Raw genomic sequence first — 23,606 nt, 5'->3', positions numbered from 1 at the left:
ATTGCAAAACAGTAAAACATTATCGCGAATTATTACATTTTAAGTAGACAAACAATTTAATGTTTTCTGAGAGCTGAACTGGTCTAACTGAACTGGTTTGATGTGAGCTAGTCCGATTTGATAGAGCTGGTTTCGTGTGAGCTCGTTGTCTAATTGAGCTGGTTTGATATGTTAGAGCTCTCGTCAAAGGACGAACAAACCATTTTATTGTGTGCGCCCTTTTTTCTATTTTCTTTGGGAGCAGTTGGATGGAAAATTACAGAAACTTTAGTAAAAGGCAGGAAAACTTATATGTTGAAATAATGAATCGCTACAGAGGCCCCCCCAAATTTGGGCTAAATTGGAACCAAGGGTACCAAGTTTAGCTCAAATTTAAGGAGTTAAAAACGCTAACACAATTTTAACAGACATAGTATGAAATATGTATGTTTAGTGTTTATGATAATAATGTGGTGTTGTGTTTGTGATATCGTGTCGCGAAGTGATTCTGCGTTGTTCCACCGCCTTCCGCAAAGGAATGTCTGAGTTTGTGCTGTGTTGAAGAGTCCACCTCGTAGTAACATTAATTGTTTTCTAAGCGCCGTTGAAAACCGTAGCAGGCATTCATTGTTTGTCTGGCTCTTTCTGTTGAAAAGCAGACCATGCCGATTGAGTTGATGCAAATGTAGCCTTGTCTTGCTTTTTGCTTGCTAGAGATCATCGCAGTTGGAGATCATTGACGTAGTCGTAGCATTTAATTGTTGGCATTTGGCTATTTGTATTCCTTGAGAGGCGCTAGAGAATCGAGTGCAGGTGGCTCTGGAGCATTTTTTTCGTTTCAGGCGGCAGTACGCATAATCACGTCCTTCTGGTGTTCATGAATGTGATGTAAGATTTCTGAAAAAGGCAAAGCAAATTGATTACAAGTTCAACTTTAAAATATTGAGCGACTTGGTTTATAAGTCGACCTGTACAACATGTAAAGATACGATTTGAAAGGCGAACAAAACTAATTAAAACAAAAGAACATACGCATCGACAGGTCTAAATACCATTCACAAAATCGTAAATGTGCATAAGTTTGAACAGTCGTGCAGCAACTGCAAACAAAACACTGAAATAAAAAAAGATAATGTGGTAATATTTTATTATTATTATATTTAAGTATAAGTTTATAAGTTGAATTAAGATGAAGGCTGTCTAACTGCCTGATGAAATTTCTATTTATCTAATTTAGCTAGTTTGGCTATCTGACTCCATGAACTAATTTCCACACAATTGCTATTCGAATTATAATTTTTAGTTATCAGAAGGTGTTCGTATAATATTGTAGGTCTATAACACAAATTGAATTTAAACATTACAGAATAGTGAAATTGCAAAACAGTAAAACATTATCGCGAATTATTACATTTTAAGTAGACAAACAATTTAATGTTTTCTGAGAGCTGAACTGGTCTAACTGAACTGGTTTGATGTGAGCTAGTCCGATTTGATAGAGCTGGTTTCGTGTGAGCTCGTTGTCTAATTGAGCTGGTTTGATATGTTAGAGCTCTCGTCAAAGGACGAACAAACCATTTTATTGTGTGCGCCCTTTTTTCTATTTTCTTTGGGAGCAGTTGGATGGAAAATTACAGAAACTTTAGTAAAAGGCAGGAAAACTTATATGTTGAAATAATGAATCGCTACAGCACTATTTACCGATCACTGCAAACAGGGGGTGGCGTATACTGAATAAGGATCGATTCGCCTTTACAATGCATTGAAAAAAAGCTTCGCTGGGTGGTTAAGTTTGAACGACGATTGCTCGTTTGGTAGATAAGATATAAACCTGAAACTTTTCAGGTGAATAAAGCAAGACATATCCTTTCAATTTGCAAAGACTTAATGATTTTATTGTAAAAATTAAATTGCTGAGAATCGGTCCAAGTTGGTGAAGTTTAAGTTGTTACAAGATAAAGATAGTACTTGTTTTGGATTTGTAGCCAATTGATTCGGGTAGATGTATGATTGTGCTTTCCAACGATGGCAAAATTGTTGAAGTCCGAGCAGAAACGAGAAAACTACAGCAAGTTTAGTAGAAGCACTATTTACCGATCACTGCAAACAGGGGGTGGCGTATACTGAATAAGGATCGATTCGCCTTTACAATGCATTGAAAAAAAGCTTCGCTGGGCGGTTAAGTTTGAACGACGATTGCTCGTTTGGTAGATAAAATATAAACCTGAAACTTTTCAGGTGAATAAAGCAAGAAATACTCTTTCCATTTGCAGAATATTAATGATTTTATTGTAAAAATTAAATTGCTGAGAATTGGTGCAAGTTGGTGAAGTTTAAGTTATCACAAGATAAAGTTAGTACTTGCTTTGTGCTTGTGTTTAATTGATTCGGGTAGATATATAATTGTACTTTCCAACGGTGGTAAAATTGTTAAAATCCGAGCAGAAACGAGAAAACTACAGCAAGTTTAGTGGAAGCACTATTTACCGATCACAGCAAACAGGGGGTGGCGTATACTGAATAAGGATCGATTCGCCTTTACAATGCATTGAAAAAAAGCTTCGCCGAGCGTCTACGTTTGAACGACGATTGCTCGTTTGGTAGATGAGATATAAACCTGAAACTTTTCAGGTGAATAAAGCAAGACATATTCTTTCCATTTGCAGAATATTAATGATTTTATTGTAAAAATTATATTGCTGAGAATCGGTACAAGTTGGTGAAGTTTAAATTATTACAAGATAAAGATAGTACTTGTTTTGGATTTGTAGCCAATTGATTGGGGTAGATGTATAATTGTGCTTTCCAACGATGGCAAATCTGTTAAAATCCGAGCAGAAACGAGAAAACTACAGCAAGTTTAGTGGAAGCACTATTTACCGATCACTGCAAACAGAGGGTGGCGTATACTGAATAAGGATCGATTTGCCTTTACAATGCATTGGAAAAAAGTGTCGCCGAGCGGCTACGTTTGAACGACGATTGCCAGTTTTGTGGATAAGATATCAACCTGAAAGTTTTCATGTGCATAAAGCAAGACATATTCTTTTAGTTTGCAAAGATTTAATGATTTTATTGCAAAAATTAAATTGCTGAGAATCGTAACAAGTTGGTAAAGTTTAAGTTATCACAAAATAAAGCTAGTACCTATTTTGTGCTACTGTTTAATTGCTTCGTGTAGATGTATGATCGTGCTTTCCAACAATGGCTAAATTGTTAAAATGCGAGCAGAAACGAGAAAACTACAGCAAGTTTAGTGGAAGCATAATTTACCGATCACTGCAAACAGGGGGTGGCTTATACTGAATAAGGATCGATTCGCCTTTACAATGCATTGGGAAAAAGTGTCGCCGAGCGGCTACGTTTGAACGACGATTGCCCATTTTGTAGATAAGATATAAACCTGAAACTTTCCAGGTGCATAAAGCAAGACATACTCTTTGCAGTTGCGTTAGATTGGTAGGCTACTTTTATTGTAAAAATTAAAATGCGAGCTGAAATTAGATAGCTACAACACATTTAGTTGCAAACGTTTCATATTTTTATTTTTAAAGTTTAATTCGGAAAATTTTTAGCTGAATTGATGCAATTTGGTAAATTTTATGTCATTCTAGGTAGTTATATTCAACACTCGGCGTTGGTTTAATGTTTTTATTGTAAAAAGACATTAAAATTGTCAAAAAATCCATATCCATTCCGCTTTATCACCTTCATTCCGCCGCTTTTAAGCATCCTTTTTTCACCCTTTATGTAGTAGTTGCGTCCGTTTTGTGACGTCATGTTGACAAGGGTGGCGGATTCTATACTTGCACCATCGGATTCTCCAGTTTGGATTTTCCTAGTAGTAGCTATTCACCCAGCATTAGGTAGGATTGAATAAATGTGAAAACAAGGAAGCTAATCACTATTGGTTTTCAGATTCCATTATGGAGCTTGTTAAGCTACTGACATACGCACAAAGGGGATATCAGTCCTTTGGAGTGTTGGCCAGATACTTCACTGTTTGGCCACCAAGATATGCAGTAGGCTATTTGTGTCAATTTAATGTTTACTCATATTTTTCAAGGTGAAGGTTGTCTGCCAGGTTTCTATTGGTGTTTGATGGATTAAGGAACATTTACCTTGATAAGAAATTTTTTGACTGTGCGAAATTGTTCAAAGATTTCTTATAGTCGAGTAATAATTGATATACAACAATGAGGGATCGTTTAGCGGAGTTAAAAGATGTGAGTTGAACATTTATTTACTTTAGTGTATCAACTTTTTTTTGTTTTATCTTGGCTATCTTTGGAAGAGCTATGATACCACAATAATACATCTCAAACAATGTGAAACTCTTTGTTAAGAAACTGCTCTGGTTGATTTGATGAAGCTTGATAATTTAGTTGATTTGGCAGGATATTTGTTAGATTTAAATAACAAAATCCAATGTTTTACAATCTGTTGCCTGCCTGTGTTAATTGTTGATAATGGCTATCTCTGTGTGGCATTTTATTACTTCATTTTCATAAGACTTGCAAGAATCATATACTGTATGTAACCATGAATGAGCACCATCAAAGGCATCACAATTTTAATTAATAATTATACAGTATTGTCATTCTTCCTGTGTTTTCCATCTCATTTCCTTGCTGGAAGGGTCTAGCAAGGCACATCCTCATTATTTGCAAATTGAAAAACTGCTGCTTACTTAAAAATTAATAAATTAAATATCGTTTTTGATATGCAGAGCATGACACACACATGCAAAGGGTTGTTAAGTTGATTCCATTACATCAGGGCTTCCCAAAGTGGGGGTCGCGTAACGAACTTCGGGGGTCGCAGAAAGTATACAAATTTTACGCAAAGCACTGCATATTATAACTTATATGCAAAATGCTGTGAAAATTATTAACTATTAAAAGTCGTGCACTCAATACAGGCCTTAAAACTCGTATTTTTTTCTGGCAGCCATCGTGGCCTACCGAGAGTTCCTTCTCGGCGGCCAAATCTGCGTGCTTGGAGGCCAAAATACAATAACGATAGCACAAGTAAATAGCATTAAACTTGCAACAATGTTAAAATGATCACTTAGCGTTGTTGAAGTCTGGGCGACGTTTTGCAATGGAATCGTCTTACCACGCATTAAATGCTTTATTGGGATTGTAATCCGGTATTGCGGGACCATCTAACGACTCTAAACTGTTTTAACTGCTCGCAGCTCAGTAAATTGTTTCAACTGCATACCGCCTTTCATAAAACCTGACCATTTATTCCGTTATGATGTCACCATTGAGGGTGTGAAGTCACTAAGCCACAGCGTTCTCAACTATGAAGACACGTGTTTTACCCACGGATGTTAACTAACCTAGTTCTCCTTTTTAACAACGATTCAATATCCGACAACATTGAATCGATGTAAAAACGACAATATTGTCAGCCGATGTAAATTAGCACTTCGAATTAACACTTCGTTAAAATAAACATCGGTAGTTGCAAACAAGACTTACAGCGCTGGTGATCGCAGCTGGATATATTCAATACAACAGTAGTGACTATGTTTCTCGGCAGTCGAGTGTAGCAGGAACTCAGCGATAGACACGTGTTTTGCCCATTAGGCTGGGCTCGCTGACCTAATTCTGCGTCACTCTTTGATACTAGATATTTTCGACATTTAATCCACGATCATTCTATTGCGAAATTGAATAATTGGCTAGAAGAAACCGGCGGCCAAACTTGGCCGACGGAGGAGGTAGCACGGGCGGTCATTCAAGCACTGCTTAGCGGCCATGGCCGCCGGCTGCTTTAAGGCTTGCAATAGGCTACCCGTATTTTTTAAATTTATATAGCCTAGTGAAATATGGAATAGGAGTTTAAAATCCTCTTTTCTGCATTGTAAACGTGGATTTCAAAACTAAAGCCAATGCTTTAACAAGTTATTAGTGTTAAAAAATTAAGTCGTGAATTTTCTAACGGAAAAAGTGCAGCCTTTGTCCACCGTGTTTGTAAAGACGTTTTTGGAAAGGCTTTTCAAATTATGCCATTTGTCAGGTTTGCCTGAAAAAAGGGAACGAATTTAATTTGTCCTTCCAAGGAGAAAACATTTATGTTTTTACATGGAAATCTAAAGTTGGAGCGTTCACCAAAAAATTAAACATCTAGAAACAAAACATTGAAAATGATTTGTTTGAAATAATCTCATTTACTGAAAAGTTTTTTGGCTAACAATAGCATGGAATCAAACGTTATATTAAGCCTCTAGCTATCGACATTCTCAAGACTGTTGAAAGAGCTTAAAAGTATTTTCTTCCAGAATTGGACAATACTTTTAGATTTGATCCAAAACCCATTTGGTTGGTTGGTTTTGAATCTTTATCCTCGGACTGACAAAGCCTTGATGGGTTGTTCCTGGTAGTTTTGCATACTTGCAGAGGCTCTTGACACAGGGCCGGTTACTGAGATTGGCAGAGTGAAGTTTTCCGATTGTTGCCGAGGAATTATTCCTTTCATTAGGTGCCATTTAATGGAGAACAGTCCTGAAATGCGTTGCTCAAGCGCACACCCCGAGAGTCGAACTTGCGCCGCATGATCATAAGCTGGGCGCGTAACCACTGAGCTAACGGGACAGACCATGCAAAAACAAAGTACCGATTACCTCTCTTTTAAATCTCAAGAAAAATTTGCAGATCTATCTTTTATCTAAGTTGTGGCTTGAATTTTCTGGAAAAAAGTATCACACTTTTTGGCTTAGCCTAACGTTAGACCGGAATATTCACCATTAGGCCTATATGGCTTAGCAGTAACCGCACTCCTGCCGTTTGTCTCCACGTATATGTGCGTGTCAGTGTTTTCAAAGTTGATAAAATACCGTTCCAGCGTAAATAACATTGAAGCTTCCTAGAGACCAGCATTGACAAACATCGAGCGACGGCTAGACTTGCTTTGTCGCAGAGAGCAGTCGCACCCATCACACTGAATAAATGTGTTTACTTTTGTTTGGTTTTGTTTTCAGCAGGCTACAAGGCCTAGTAAAGTAGTAGGCTTCGAGTACGGAAAGCTTGCTTTTAGTTTTCGTTCAAATTAAACCTTTCAATATATATCACAAACGTATATTTCGCATTGTTTATCCCTTTAATCGTAAAGGGGTCGCAGAAAATTTTAGGAGATTAAAAGGGGTCGCGAGCAAAAAGGTTTGGGAAGCACTGCATTATATTATGCTGAGTTTATCTGTATACAGTACTATGTACTTAACTGTTTTGTTAAAGTGACCTAAATATCATATTTTACTAATATTAGAGTCGGCTATTTATTTGTTATTGTTTACGGTACTTTAAGCAATTTGTTATGCTTTTTAGGGTATGGATGGGGAGATCGATGATGATGGGCAGGTGGAAATAACAGTTCAACAGGACGTAATGAAAGAATTTTTTAGTCAGGTAGCCTGTGAATTGTATGTTTGTTACAACACCATAAGTATTCCTTTTGTTTATTTATACATGCATTATAGAAGTCAATATGCCTTTGTAGAATGTAAAAATCCATTAAAACTATGGTAAATATCTTCCATTTACACAAGTTCATCAATTAAGCTCAACAAAAAGGAAGTAGGCTAAGGCTTAAACAATATAAATAAAATCTCTTCAATGACCTGACCTATACCGTAGTGAAGGTTTCACCACCACAACCCCATCCTCCAGGGTAAGGTGGAATACAATAAGCTGATGCTGAATCAGTGTCGGCTGCAGCAAATATGGAACTTGAAGTGGGGATAATTATGTTCTTCTGGGACACAGCTATGAAAATGTGCCATTGTATTATGTGATCTAGTTTGCCACCATGCGCAGTGAGTGAGACCTTTCTGTAATTTTATTACTAAGAATTTTCCAATTACATACTAAAAGGTGGATTGTCAACAAAATTTAGCTGTTTCGCAACAGTTATATATTTTTTTTGTAAATGTATTATACATGTTTTGTTGTTCCACAGTAAGATTTCATTACAGAATCTACAGACAATAAGTTCAATATCCAATCTACTTTCAGATGATTTTTTTTTGCATTAAGACTAGCCTAGCAAATGAAAATTCCAGAAACCTAGCTCCATTATATTTATTTTGTTTATATATCAATTGGGATTGTGAAACACAGCAATATTACACCTGGGTGGATCCCATTTTGCCTTACTCATCTCGACATTAGTTTTGCACAATCAGTTAAGGTTTCACAAACTTGTTATGGTATTGCCTGCTTGTGTAAGCAAGGTATTTGTATGGTTACCGTACTTTATGTGCTGTGAGTAAAATTTCTATTTTAACGGATGCCCAGAAGACTTAGAGTTAGACCATCTTTTTTACAACTTTTGTTGCTATTCGTTGGTAGGTTGAAGAGCTGAGAGGATTTGTTGACATTATTGCAACTAAAGTTCAAACAGTCAAGGTGAAACAAAGTGACATCCTTTCTGCCCCTCAATCTGATGATAGTAAGAAAAAATGTTGTTATATAACTGTGACATTTGCACCTCAATGAACTATGAAAATTTTTCAAACGTCTGTTTAATTTAGATGTTTTCTTTTTGATCTACATTCTACAGTTGCCTGTATTTTTCTAATAAATAAAGCCAGATGATATTTATTGTTTTAGTAGTTCACATATCATACGGGTGTTAATTTTTTCTTTATTATATACAGTACTATGTTACTTTGTTTATAGGCAGTTACGCAATGGGACAAGACTTGTCTAGGAAAACTTTTTCCGGCCGCATGATTTTTGTGGAAACGCAATTTTACAATTTATATTCGTTAATCTCTTTTCAATTTATACATAATTCGCCAGGCTTTGTGAATAAAACGCTCACAGTGTTTTTATACAGTTACTGCAAAGGTAAATTTGTAAGTTTAGCTTTAAACTTGAAAAAGTTTTATTTTATGTTAATAAAGAGGCCAGTTGCTGTAAAAACATGTATTGTTGTGCATCAATGCCCAACTTAGCACATAGCATTCAATACATTACATAGTTCTGTTCAATGGCCCAGTTCGCAGACAATGTCAAAAATAAAATTCCATCATCCTGTTGGATGCAGCTGTCTTTTGAACTGTTTCATTGACGGGAAGGATGTAGTTCAATTGCCTGAATCACAATGCGAGACAAGCGTATTCGCATGTTGAAGATAAGAAGACCTTTATTCAGCGTCATTTGGTTTTATACCCAGGCGTTTGTTTACTTTTTTTTCGTTTGTGTGTATGTGCACGCATGTGCGCACGCGCTGGTTCAGGCACGTCATGTGCTTTGCTGGTTTGTTGGTATTAACCATATCACATTGAGCAAATTCTTGATCTCTTCTTTAATAATGGCAAATCCATTACAAAGATTTATTAAAATGCTGTTTTACTTCTCTTGGCATGTAATAAGAAGGTTTCATTTCATATTTCTGTGTGATTTGCGTCACTTTCATTATTAGTGAACTAACATGCTTCATATGGCATGAAATGTTTGTGATTGTATAACGTTTTGCCTTGAATTATCCAGTAGTAATCTGCCTCATTTTGCTTTCAACAATTCTCCGCTAAATACTTTTAGCTGATTCATATAGAACTATAAGTGTTTGCTTGTTTATTTGTAACATGTCATTTATTATATAATTAAGAGAAAAGTGTTTGTTGAATGCATTAAATACTTCAAATTCTGACGTTAAAAGGGATTTTTTTCTTTGTAATACCAATATCTTCTCATCGGTCCGTGAAACTATGCTACTTGCCACTTGAGAACAGGGGAATGGGCATCCTGGGCGATGAATCATAGAGGATATTAATCCACCATTTTACGATCGTTCTAATTCCATGCGCTTCTTAACATCGTGCGCGAGCCATAATCATAAATTGTGTAGTAGATGAAGTTTGCGGTTTATCCAATTCAGCTGTACTAATTCTTTGCAAATACTCTTCACTTTCAAGTAACCCACAGCAGTATGTGATGGTTAATTCGCATCTGAATCTTTCGTGGTGACAATGATAAGGAGGCTTGACAATATGAGGCTTGGGACAAAATAAAACTGTACAGAGGTTTTTCCCCTCCATGGTTTGCGAGGTTTTCGTTGTGCTAATTTTGAAATTTTCAACTGATTGTATCAGCAGTTCTGCCAGTTAAATGAGTTTGTGACTCAATTTACTTTGCTTCTTTAATACTAAATCTTCAAAAGTATTTCATTTTCCTGTTCAATTAGGTCTAAGTTCGTAATTGATCCACAGTACCTTATAATTTACTCGCCTTAAATTGTCTTTGGTAAACAGTTTGAGTGAAATCAAGCAGAAAAATATTTTGTCACTGTCCAGTAAAAAGAACGATGCTCAATGGTCTGTAAAATACTTTATTTAACGATGGTTGTAAATTCTCTAGCTTTTTGCATGAAACTGTACAATGCAAAGTGAAGCCAAGCGTTTTAACTTTATATTGTGTGTTAAGACTGGTTAAGTGGTTAAACAGTAGCTGTTCATTTACATTGTCAGATAGTGATGGATCACGCTCTTACTGAATCATATGAATAAAATGTTTGTGCACTATTTTTATTTTTCACTCTAACCTGGTTAGCGAACAAAAGTTGGTCTTTTTTGTCGCTTTATTGTCGCAAAACGGTACAATATTCCGAATATACACTACTGATCAACTTTATTTTCATATTCATCACTCTAATAAACTATAAAGTTTTCAATGCTCTATATGCTGTGCCTTAACATGCTGTAAGCTTACAGTAAGAGTTACAAATTTTACAAAAAATTGCTGGTCGTCTATCTTGCTTTGAAAACGAAAGTGTTTCTTTTTGTCACAATCCGACTTCAAATCGATTTTGAATTGTTTCCCATGTTGCATCACCTTGTGGTACAATAATTAGCTTGATCGATTGCGTGATTTTATTTTTCGTCCTCAAGCTGAATCGCATCTTACAAGCTTAATTCTGACCTGCTGCCAATCATTGATATTGATGGTTTTAATCTTGCTTTTATATATTGGATTGGGGTGCCCGCTCGGAACGGTTTTTACCCCTCTGAAGTATATTTTTCTAGACAGTTTTTCCCGTCTGGTCAGCACATTCCTACTTGACCTGATGTGGTATATATTGAGCCTGGTTGACAATAGTTTATATTGTTGCTGCTTGCCAGTATGGTGTCTTATCCGCGAGGTTTATACAAACAGAGAGTTAACTTGGGAAGACGTTAGTGAGAGCCTTGTATACCCGTTTATATCACCTGCAAACACGCCACCCTCTAACCATACTGTCACGGCATAATGTGATTGCATGAAAATATCATTGATTTATTATTATATGACGTCTGTGTGCAGGAGTGAAGGAAGAAATGGAAGAGTGCATGGTTGACATTAAACAAAATGCTAACAAAGTTCGAACCAAGTTAAAGATCATAGAAAGATCGATAGAAGAGAACTCCAATAATTCTGCTATTTCTCCTGCTGAACTAAGGATACAGAAAACGCAAGTAAGTTTAATTTTTCTTGGAAAGTCCCACACACACTAATTCGCTTTTATCCCCTGTATTAAGGCTTTACACAACATAATACAGTCTCTTCGAAGAAAATTCATGTAATTTTTTCACCCATAACTGAAGTTATGGACCGACGCCGTGTTCAGCTGCCCGCTCCACTTCCCACCCGATTACGGATTCAATGAACACAAAGTTTGTTTGTTCTTCAAGCGCGATTGCTGTATGTTTGCTTCACCGCTCGTAAGATTGACGCGGTACCATTTATATAGCGTACACACGTCTGTGTGACCACACCGTTTCCAAACACCGACATTCAACAAGGTATTGGTCATTTGTGTTAAATACTTCTAACAAAGGCCGTGACGTCACTTGCTGTGATACGTATGTCATTGATTTGTATTGTTGGTCCAATGGCCCAGACCAGCTGTTGTTAAACTATGATAAATTTACCCTAGGTCTTATTTTTACACAACGATTTTTTTTGTTTTGTTACAAAAGATTTACTATTTTTTTATTACATTTTTACAAAGGCCATGCATGGGATTTAATGCACTAGTTTTACCTCAAGTATAATTTCGTATTTATTCTGTGTATTGATCGATTTCAGCATTCCACCTTGACTCGGAAATTCATTGAGGTGATGACAGATTACAACTCGACTCAGACGGAATATCGCGAACGATGCAAGGCGAGAATCCAGCGGCAACTGGAAATTACCGGTCGGCAAGTTACTGACGCCGAGCTGGAAGACATGCTCGAAAACAGCAAAGATGGTAGCACCGCAGCTATTTTCACTGGTGGGGTAGGTACTGGTTGTGTTTCATACTGACTGTTGAACGGCTCTTGTTCCTTTTTGCTTCAAAGAAGTCTTCATCTCGAATGAATCCGAATCTTTATCTCGTTGTTGAACGCTGGCAAGGCTGGGTAGGCTATCCAGCCTGCAAAGTTGTCTTTTTGCATCGTTTCGACGTCGCTAGGCCTTGAAACGATATAGAAAGCCCAGCTTTTGTTAGGAATGACATTTTGTTATTCTCGCGCTGCCAATCGCATTTTTTCCAATATCCGCGTCATCAAGGATCAAAGTGCATTGTTGTAACTGCAATACTTTCTTTACCAGATAAGGCTCGATACGCAGCAAACAAAACAAGCTCTCAACGATATAGAGGCCCGACACAATGACATCATAAAGCTTGAAACTAGCATACGAGAGTTACACGACATGTTCATGGACATGGCGATGCTCGTGGAACAACAGGTTTGTTGATTTCGTATGAATTAAAAACTCATTCCGTTTCCTCAGTTTTCCTAACATTACTTACTGATGGCGTAGCCTCAGACGACATTGCTTTTTTTGGGTGACGTGAACTATAGTTGTACCATGCCATAGCACATTTGGAGATGCAATCACATCCTTTCGTGATTCTTATTATCGCTCAGTCACTTGGCAAGTCCATGTCATGATTGCTCTTTTAATAGCTTTTTTGACGTCTTTATGGCATACGCCCTTTTCACTGTGTCGCTCTCGGTTTCTCAACCATCCGTTTATTTGTGACATTTCAGCCAACAGGCCAGTCTTTTTTTACATTGATTCAACATCAGGAGACGTTGAATCAATTTAATAAAGGACTAATGCGCTGCTTGAGACCACACACCGCACCTGCCTCCAATGTTTTGATGCTTTATTTTTTCAGACCCTGTCATTTAACCGAAAAATCGATTTTCTCAATTTATTTTGTTTTTATATACATATTGCATATCCTTCCTTGTTTTCACATTAACATATCATAGCAAGCTTTCTTCAGTTCAAAGTATAGTAACTTGCAAATAATATTCAAAGTAATTGCATGTTCCCCTGCATCGTTAGTGAAATTTGTATACTAATTACTATGTGTTGTCATGCTCAACATGTACTTTGTATTTTAAATGCTGCTACTGAGCGCGAAAGCTGGATTTGTTAGCTTGGATAAGTTTTCAGGTAACAAATCTGTTGTAACTTGCTTGTGATAGTTGTACTGCAATGATGAAATTTAATTTTGTAATGTCCGTTGTGTTGTGCCGCACTAATGTGGATTGTAGCCCAGTAGTCCACCTTGTTAAGCTTTTAGTTGGGCAATGTTTTTTGTAAAAACAAAACTTGAAAGGTTAATAATTAATTAATATTATTGGTCAATTAAGCGCATTTGATGTCAACTGTCCCTCCACAATCTTCACCATATCACTCAGCTAGTATTGAAGTGAGGTGCATCGACACTTAAAAGCTGATTCAAGTCTACAAAGTTTTCTCACAAACAAGAAATATTTGACCTGACTCAGATTCTAAGGAATATTAGTCATTAAGTCTGTATTTGACGATTCGATGCCACTGTAAAAGAGGAATACAGTACTGGCACCGCAAAACTGTGGTTATCCAGGGTGTGTTGTAAATTGCTTCAACACTTGGTATTCGGGCTTTATGCAAGCAGTTGAGTAATTTTATTAGCAGATTTCTTTTATCTGTTGCATGTGTTTTTTGTAAAAACACAGCTTAAGCGAATACCTGCTCAAAGTTGGATTTAATGTACCCGTTGTACCACAAACACGAGATACTAAATTGCACCTATAGAATAATAGATGTTCAATTCTGTGCTAGCGTTTAGCATTACTACATGTTTTTATTGTTTATGTTAAATTTATAACACTGTGTATGTCAGAGACGAGGCCACTGCGAGGCTTACATCTATTTTTTCATTCTACCACTACTCATGTTTGCATTATCTGATTGCTTCGTTAATTTCTGTCGATTGTATAATGTAGCCTATATTCTCAACCTGAAATGTAAATTCTACTTGTGGACTGTAGTAAAAAATATTATGATGCATTTGGATATTTTGACTCTTTTTTTTTCTTTGTTTGCAATAGCATATTTTTAACTCTTGTGTTCCTTTTCTTGTTCAGGGAGAAATGGTTAACCAGATCGAATACAATGTAACAAATGCCGCCAGTTACATCGAAACTGCCAAAGATGAAACCAAAAAAGCTGTAAAATACCAAAGCCAAGCGCGCAAGGTAACTGTGTCCGGACCGTTTCACTTACCCTGAAAGCTTGTCCGATCTAACTAGATCTGATGCCCCTTTTCATGAAGATTTATTTAATCGATTCGAAAGGGTGAAATCGTCGATAGGATAGAACATAATGTCGACCACTCGGTGGACTACGTAGGGAGCGCAGTGTCAGACACGAAAAAGGCTGTCAAATACCAAAGCAAAGCAAGAAGGGTAAGGGAGGCATGACAAATGTGACATCACTGTGACATCAGCATGAGCTTAGGCACCACTTTCTGTTCCGAATTTGGCTAGAAAGTAGTCCCGCTTTTGTTTTGTTGTCCGAGACAAAACTGGTTACTATTTCGAGGCCTGGTGACTGTCTAATTCTCTTTCTGTCTGTGTGTACGTATACGTGTCGTTTGTGTGTCATGTGTGTTTTCAAATTTCACTGTCAGTCTGTGTTGTTCCCTGTACAAATCAAATATGTCCCCACATCAAATTTTGATTCTCCTGCATTCGCCACGTTTCGCATGAGTTTCCGTCTTCTGTGAAAGAGATTACGTCATGAGATTACGTCTTCTGTGAAAGAGAATTCGTCACATTTGATGACGCTCTAAAAGTTTCTTGAGTTGAGTATTATGATTTATGTTGTAGAGTAGAGCATAGATGATTATTGATTAGTAAAGTAACATTCAATTGAATGTTTGTAATTAATGTCACTGATCGACATCTTGTCATGCGAAACTTGATAAAGGTTTTTATGAACTGAAACTCGTGTACTTGCCTAAAAGCGTCAATGCGTCATGCTTCAGTAGACAAGGCTTTGCTCAATGTGAAGAAGAAAACACATGAAGGTTATTGGTTGCTCCTTGTAAAATTTACACATTTGCCATTCTAGCGCTTTTGTGCGTCTGCGTTTTTGTTTCATTTAGTAATAACACCGATGCAAAGCAAAAAAAACGGAACCCCATCCAGTTGCAAATAGTTTGCAAACTGGTTCCAACCGATTGCTGAAGGCAGCATTTTTCAGAGTTCTGGATCCATTTATCTAAATCATATCTTGCAGTTTACCAGCACCGAATACTGAAGTTTGTGTTGCAGCTAATTTCCCTCGTCCCTCTGCTAGGTTGGTTTTTGCTTATGCTTTCTAAGCATCGCAAAGTTAGCGTTACTTGCCGAAAGACATTACTTACGAGGATTTTAGTTTCTTTTGTGTACGCACTAAGGTACCGTATCAAAACAGCCCGGTTAACCCCCAAAAAAGTTTGTCCAACTTTCAATAAACAAGATTTATGAGGCCAGCAATTTTGTGATACATTCTCTAGTTTGGAAAATTTCAATAGAACAGGCAGCAAAGCTTGCAGTGCTCAGCTAACTTCATAGGTTTGAAGCAATCATAGACTTGCAGGATGATTTTAATCAAAACAGTTTTATTTCCAGCCAGCAAACCAGGTTTTATTTACTGTACATACATTGATTCAACGATCTACAGATGTTGAACCAATTTAAAAGAGACTGGTTTGCTAGCCTGGTCACCAGGATTAAGCAAAGGCACATTTACTTGATGTGTGCGAGGAGCAGGACCTTTCAAGGTTCATATAGTAGTTATCCAAACGAGTGTTACTATTTCTTGGACAGGATGCCAGCTTACTGTTTGTCTATTTAAGTCCCCCCATGTCTTGAACAACAGACGATTGCAATATCTTAAACTTGTATCAACTTTAATAAAACATGTTAGCGTTTGTGCTTAAGAGTTGGTGATAGTTGCATAGGCTAGTGACATTCCGTTGTATACATATACAATTCTATTTGAATAAGGGTTTTTCAATTATGACTGCTATCGCAAGAACCAAGTAGTGCAGAACTTTTCTGTACACTATTACTACTGTACATTGGCTTTCCTGTGAGCATTGAGCACTTTTGTTTGCGACTGCTGCAGTCTGTTTCTGATAGACATTTAAGTTGATTGTTCAATGAAATGTTCAAATTAAATTTTTCGTTACTTTCAACTTTAGTTATATAAATCTTTATGCTTGCTATGTTAAAGTTGAAAGGAAGGCATGTTTTACGTGTATTTTAAGATTGCTTTTTTATTTTGCAGAAGAAAATCATTATCATCATAATCTGTCTTATTGCTCTCGCAATTATTGCTCTTATAATTGGCCTGTCGGTCGGATTGTAAACCTTCTGTGTTTTGTGTAAGTATTTTTTTTATTTTATTGCTTTTTAGTGTGCTTGTTACATTGAAAAGTGACAAGACCGAACGATTCGTTTAAGTTGGATGATGTGAGAACTCAGCTTGCAAAATTGCTCTTATTTGCATTGATTTAACATCTGCTGACTCCGACCTTATGTGAAAAAGGGACCGATTTTGCGAGCTAGGAGTGACAACATATGGTATAGATTCCGCATTTAGGAATGCAGAAAACTACAATCATCCAATTTAATAATCAATATGATCAAATATTTTCTTTCGAATCGTATTAGTGTTGTGAGAATTAATAAAAATTCCACTCAGTGACATCCAATGACTTTTCTGCTTTTTAACAAAATGTGCCATTTTTGCCACGTTGAAACGATGTAAAAATGACTACTCTTCTGGCTGTGCCAACCTTATTATTGATATTGTTGTATTGATTCTTGTCGCACGTTGAAACTTCGAACTATTTGATGCAACTATTTAAATTGCTGCTTGCTGATGCTGACTGTACCTCGTTGTCTTTTCAGAGATTCTTTTTCTTTTAATCAAAAACAAGCAGCGGAATCGAAGCAACCAGATTCATCAATTGTCAGTATTTTCCAAACACTGTTGCAACTCATTGCGGAATGGATGACAGTTGAGCGCACTGGAGCTTAGCAATAGGTTTTTGATGTAATTTTTCGCTTTTATCAACGTGATATGGCTGTTAGTTCAAACACCATTTTCATCTGGTTTTCAACGAGAACCGCATAATTATTCCGAGCCCGACGTCTATTCGAGGGCATCACATTGTCAATGTTCCATGCAAAATGCTTCTTCAGTATGTTATTTTTTCCCGATTTTCTTATTACTCCATGTTGCCTTGCATATTTTTATTAACATACATTTATCTGATTTCGCCTTCAATAACCTGCTTACAAAAAGTAGAAGTGATTAGTTTATATTCAATGGCCTTGAGAAAGGACTGAACGTTTTTTGTAGTCACGTGAAAACTTTTATGGCATTCACAGTGGCTGAAACTTGATGGAATTATTTTGATTTCAAATGTCCATTGATCAGCTGCGAGGTCAAAGTTCGGCACCCGCGGTTGTAACACAACCAACGTGACTTTCGTCCCGCTTCTCTGGCTCATATCAAGGTGCTGAGCTCATTTACAAAAAAGGTTATTGGCTAATGTGAATAAAAAATGGACGTTTTATAAAATTTGTTGTCACAATAATCCTGTGCCTCTTACCAGACACAATATGTTATTTTAAAAAGGTATTGTTTTGAAAATATTGTGAACTGTATTTTAATATCCAACCGTAGATCAATGTACTTTTGCTTCATATTCAGCTTTTGTGGCTCTGACCATACTTCAGTTTGGTCCAAGTGGCTCTTTCAAATCGAAGGTCGTCGACCCTGTGCTAGGTTATTCTTATTTTGGCCAATCTGTGATTGCAGTCACGCTTTATCAATGCCGGTTTGGTTGATGTCGTCTTGATCAAAGTTAGATGAATCAAAGTTTTGAGCTATCATGACGAGCTCATTTAACGGTTCGTACGAAACGTTATGCGTAGAATAATTTACACCATGGCTACCTGGAGGTGTGGTTTGATTTGTCACATTTAGTCTACCGCTCCTGCTATTTACTGACTTAATTTTTCTAAGACTTTTTTAGTTTTTGCTTCGGCCTACTCGTAATGAGGCGGTGGGATGGCGCAACGGATAAGGCGTTGGCTTTCCAATTATGCAAACCTGGTTCGACTCCCGGCTTCAGCTGGTTGATGAAAAATACCGCTCACCTCTACCCAGGGTGTAATAAATTGGGTGGGCGTAGTTGCTGAAGTAAAGGCGGCCGAGAGAAAGGAACTGGCCACCCTACTCTCCTTAGTGCCGAAGGCTTAGTATAATGAGAACCTTATCTTCTCATTCCCCAAAGCTCAGTATCTGAGTATGGGACCTTTACCTACTCGTAATGAAATAAAATCTTTTTTGTTGCTTTGGAAAAGCAGTAAAAAAGCGGCTGACAGTCTGACTGAAATTGTCTTTGTTTTTCAAAGCCTGGCGATGTTACAACGCAATTTGTCACCTTAGGAAGACAATAAAAAGACGTTAAATTTTTTATTTTTTTATTTTATTCAGACAATTACCAAAATTTGGCAAATTCTGCAAAAGTCTGCAGAATGAAGCAAATCAGGCCGTACCTCTAGGTAGCCATGTTACCCCAAGAGATAAAAACAGCAAATCCAATATTTAGTTTAAGGCAGTAGTTACCTTAACAAAAGTGCATTACTTTCTGCGTGAGTAGCAATGACACGCAACATGATTTTTTTTTCGTTCGTTTAGGCTCAACAAGCGCATCGACCATGCCTTGCGTAGTATTGCTTTCATACTTTTCTATCGTTTTTGTAGCAAAAGCATGGACTGCTCCTTAGTCACATCATGTCACATCCGCAAAGTTCCTAACTTCCTGCATTTTCTGCAGCTGTCGTACTTCAGCAACGCACTTTACTTCGGTGTGGTCGATTTATATCGCTTCGTTGCTACACGGTTTAGATTCATATACTAAGCACTAAATAAGGTATGTGCCACCCGGTATCAATAATTAGAAACATTTCATCATGAGCATTAGTTACTGACGTCACAAAAGCGTAATTAGCTAACTCTAAATACAGTTTCTGTAGTGAAAAATAAGCCTTATTTTAGGCTTTGCCTACATGCGCTACAAGCACTTTTGAAATGCCTTGTATTAATGTTCAAACCGCACTTTATATTTTTGAACAGTTTAGACTTGTCCAATCAAATGCTTCCCTAGTTGTTCTGTCAAACTGTTCAAGTGCTGCTGGCATTCTCTGAAACATGTCATCAATGCCTGCGCACTGTCACATCATGCATATTCGACCTTATGTTTTGATTGTACCATGTACCTGTATTGATTTTACGAGGCAAACGCAAAATTTTGCAACTCATGTAACGGCAATGTAGAGCGCAATATAAAATTTATAACTTAATATTTCTTTGTTTTCTCTTGTAATGTCGAAATTATATCACTATTATCACCTTTTGTTTTGCTGGAACCAGTGCTTTTTTGTCATTGGTAATGACAGCACAGATGATTTAACCGAGCCAGAAAAGTTTCCTTTTATATTGTTTCAACGTCGCCTGGCGTTAAAACAACAAAAAGAGCAACTTTTGCTGGCTGGAGAAATAGTGAAGCCACAGTTTTGAATCGATTTTCACAATTAGAACGTAGAAGTGATGCAAAAGTAGTAGGGCATTCACTGAACGACCAATTATTACCTTTTTTCTTTTCATCGATTATACACTAAAATCATGTAAATTCAACTTGGACGTTTCACGTATGATTGTGAAAGGAGTTTCATTCACACCGATTGGAACTGTACATTCATCCGCATATGGCTTTTGACCCTCAGGTTAATACTTACTAGTCCATGCGATCATATGACAGATCCAATTGTTTGTTATTTTACGCCGTTTATACGTTTACAGTTCGTAACATCGTTTCCTGGCCTTTGGAAGAGACATGCTCGAGGTCTAAATCCTAGTTTTCTTTTTCACTGATTAATTATTGGTTTCTGATAATAATCGATGAAACTCAATCGATATTCTTTTTCGAAGACGTTCAACGAAGAAAGCTGCTTTCTTATCGGGTTTCTTCGATTTTCCATCATCAGCTTATTACATTTCCGTTGATTTGTTCGTTGCAATCATTTTGATGAAAATCGAATTTTTGAGTGGTATATTCTAATAACATCACTAAGAAAAGAGCCAGATACTTGCGATTAATCTGCAAAATGACAAGCATCGTAGATTTGAGGAGCCCTTGCATTTTTGCATGAGATTAAGTTCTTCATTTATTCACCGCTTGATCTGCTCGAAAGTTGGAATTTTGTGGAAAACTCATCATCGCAGAACTCTTCAAATATGTAGGCTCAAAAAAATTTCACCCATCTACGTCTTTTATCACAATTAAATTAAGTATTTTTTACTCTTAATATTTCCATCTTTCAAGTTTTTGTGTCAATATTCTGCAACGTCTTGCAATGATGACGTAACCGTGGCGGTTTGATGTGGTTGATGTTTTTGTGCCGGCGCAGTTCGACGTTTGGAGCCTGATTTGGTCGTTTACTGAAAAAGTGGCTCTCTTCTTCGCAATGTCTTTTTCGGATGCACAGCTGCGTATGTCTCGTTTCATTTTAATCTTGATTTGTCTTTGTGAAAATGTAAATTATTTTAATATCTTTATCGTTGCTGTTTTGTTATAGTGACAAGTGTTTCGTAATAGAATTAAAACAAGCATCTAAGACAGTGATTCCCAAAGTGGGCGCCAGCGCCCCCCTGGGGGCGTTTGCGACCATGAAGGGGGCGCTGGCTGTAAAGTGGGCGATTGGGGGGCGCTCAGAGTAAATCGGGGCAGTTACAAGAAGAGGATTGCAAAGCATTTTTTGGGCATGTTTCACTTCAAAGAAATACAAGAAGACGGTGACTATACAAGTATACAAGCTCTGTGGCAGATAGGCTATTGTGGCAATTTTGTTGGCAACGTCACTTCGCAGTGCCTTACAAGTTTGCTGAGGTCGTAACGCATGACTTACTTTGAAGCACTGCGATTATGCAAATCCGATCTTACAATCCGAGAGTATTTTGATCCAGCGAGTTTTTAGTTTACCTACTGTATTAGAAATGCGAATTCCATTCTTCTAACTTTGTGATGTCATAATTAAGTTTTCATTCACTGGTGAGATTGGAAAATTGCAACTGCAGCCAGACCCAGAGCAATATAGCCTACCACTCTACGCAGTGATGTTATGATCAGAATCATTTGATTTGAATAAATTAGTGCAGTCAGAATAAGAAATGCTTGGATGTGGAAGAGGATTGCTATGTAATCAACGCCTATATTATTTTAATAAAATTCAGTAGTTTGCTTACAATTTTGTAGGCTACTGATATATTGAGTCGAATAAATATAAAATATTTTTAGAACAATCATCTGCAATAAGCTAAATATAAGATTGCTGCAATGAGTTCTGAGAAACGAAAATGTAGACGATACAGTATAAGCTACCTCCAATATGGATTTATCCCAGCCCCAGGTTCTGAATTGCAACCGATGTGTTTGCTATGCAATAAAGTGTTTTCTAATGAAGCGATGAAACCTTCCAGACTTTCCGAACATTTATCGAAAATTCATCCAGATAAAGCAGGCAAAAATACAACATTTTTCAGATCACTTTGGGACAATTTCAAAAAACTATTGATACCATGCTGTCAAACTCATCCCAGAAAAGTGATGATGGATTACTTGCGTCGTACAATTTGTCTTTAATGATTGCAAGAAAAGGCAAGCCTCATACGATTGGCGAAGAACTAATCTTACCATCAGTAAAGGAAGTTTTGGACACTGTTTTACATCACAAGGCCTCTTCTACAGTTATCAAGTCAATTCCTCTGAGTAATAATACTGTACAAAGACGGATTGATGAGATGGCTACCGATATAGAAGCTAGGTTGTGCAGCATAATCAGGGATACAGAGTTCAGTCTCCAACTGGATGAGTCTACTTTGCCAGGAAATGAATCACTGTTACTTGGATATGTTCGTTTTGTGCACGATGGAGTCTTAAATGAAGAGCTGGCAATGGCTTTATCTCTGGATACGGATACCCGGGGTGAGACAGTATTTCAGGAAGTCAAAACATATTTTGAAAAATATCAAATTCCACTGACCAACATCATGGCGTGTGCAACTGATGGTGCCCCATCTATGGTGGGCCGTTACCGTGGCTTCAACGCATTCCTAAAAGCAACAAATCCCCACATGCTCACAATTCACTGTGTAATTCATCGGCAGCATTTGGTGGCCAAAAATATGAGCGTTCGTCTCAATCTATCTTTGAAGACTGTCATCAAAGCAGTGAATAAAATTAAAGCGCACGCTTTGAACACACGCTTATTCAAACGATTGTGCAATGAGAATGATGAAGCTTTTGAGCGCTTACTACTCCACACCGAAGTACGATGGCTTTCCAAGGGAAATTGCCTTGCACGATTTTATTCGCTATTTGAAACTGTCGTGGAATTTCTACAGAGTTGTGACCCTGGCCTTGCGAATGACGTCCTGGTTGTGAGAAGTGATATCGCCTACTTATCAGACATATTTTCTAAATTTAATGAATTGAATTTATCCCTTCAGGGTAACGAAGTAAATTTAATCAAGGTGAAATCGGCACTGTCTGGGTTCAGGAATAAGCTAGTGTTGTATCAGCGAAATTTAGCTAGACGAGAATTTTTCCAATTCTCAAGCTTACATCAACTTCATACCAGTGACAAAGACATATCTGATGTTGATGTAGAGACGTACAGCAATCATCTTCAAGAAGTGCACAAAGACATGGGAGTTCGATTCCAGGATGTATTCCAGTTAGAAATCCCTGACTGGATAATCGACCCATTCTGTGATATTTCCGAACATGGAATTCTTGAAGAGGAACTGATCACATTGCAAAGCGACTTTGAACTCAAACCAAAGTTCAATATCTCGTATCAATCATTTTGGCTACAGAACCAAATCAAAGAGAAATACCCTCACGTGTGGAATCTAGTCAAAGTTTTTATCATTGCCTTTCCCAGCTCATACTTGGTGGAGCGTGCTTTCAGTGCCGTGACAACGCTTCTGGATAACAAAAGAATTCGTCTTGACATAGTTAGACGGGGAGACTTAAGACTGTTCCTATCCAAACTGGAACCCGATATCAAGAGGCTTATGACATTGCACCAACCTCATCCGTCTCATTAGAGTTGGACTTTAAGTTGTGATGAATGGAAAATAACTTTGGTTTTACTTTTTCTTTCAAGGGGGCTTTTCATTCTCTGTTCGTTGTCCAGGGGGGCGTTAGTAAAAAAAAGTTTGGGAAACACTGATCTAAGA

General features: G+C 37.3%; 2 protein-coding genes across 2 annotated transcripts in view; both read left to right on the top strand.

The window, feature by feature from the left end:
• Positions 1 to 4,052: 4,052 nt before the first annotated feature.
• Positions 4,053 to 20,921, top strand: LOC145779240 (syntaxin-1A-like). Its single transcript, XM_082590781.1, has 9 exons — positions 4,053 to 4,205; positions 7,314 to 7,394; positions 8,337 to 8,436; positions 11,292 to 11,443; positions 12,057 to 12,251; positions 12,567 to 12,704; positions 14,384 to 14,494; positions 16,575 to 16,671; positions 17,201 to 20,921. The coding sequence occupies exons 1-8, from the start codon at positions 4,176 to 4,178 to the stop codon at positions 16,653 to 16,655; spliced, it is 888 nt and encodes a 295-aa protein (XP_082446907.1). The 5' UTR covers positions 4,053 to 4,175; the 3' UTR covers positions 16,656 to 16,671; positions 17,201 to 20,921.
• A 1,020-nt stretch (positions 20,922 to 21,941) lies between these two features.
• The window catches only part of LOC145780233 (uncharacterized), a 53,889-nt gene continuing 52,224 nt past the window's right edge, over positions 21,942 to 23,606 (top strand). Inside the window, exons 1-2 of the mRNA XM_082591936.1 lie at positions 21,942 to 22,445; positions 22,767 to 22,895. Of these exons, the coding sequence (XP_082448062.1) occupies positions 21,942 to 22,445; positions 22,767 to 22,895 (633 nt within the window). The remainder of the gene's footprint in view (positions 22,446 to 22,766; positions 22,896 to 23,606) is intronic.

This window comes from Aplidium turbinatum, chromosome 11 (assembly GCF_918807975.1).
Source record: "Aplidium turbinatum chromosome 11, kaAplTurb1.1, whole genome shotgun sequence".
NCBI classification, from domain to species: Eukaryota; Metazoa; Chordata; class Ascidiacea; order Aplousobranchia; family Polyclinidae; genus Aplidium; species Aplidium turbinatum.
The sequence above is the reverse complement of the archived record's forward strand: the minus strand, read 5'-3'. Positions and strand labels throughout refer to the sequence as shown.

What these genes read in the sequence shown, in the direction of transcription:
- LOC145779240 (XM_082590781.1), top strand. Translation starts at nt 4,176, where the DNA reads ATGAGGGATCGTTTAGCGGAGTTAAAAGAT. An exon ending in TGAAAGAATTTTTTAGTCAG is followed by an intron (nt 7,395 to 8,336) that starts GTAGCCTGTGAA and finishes ATTCGTTGGTAG; the next exon opens with GTTGAAGAGCTGAGAGGATT. An exon ending in CAGCTATTTTCACTGGTGGG is followed by an intron (nt 12,252 to 12,566) that starts GTAGGTACTGGT and finishes TTTCTTTACCAG; the next exon opens with ATAAGGCTCGATACGCAGCA.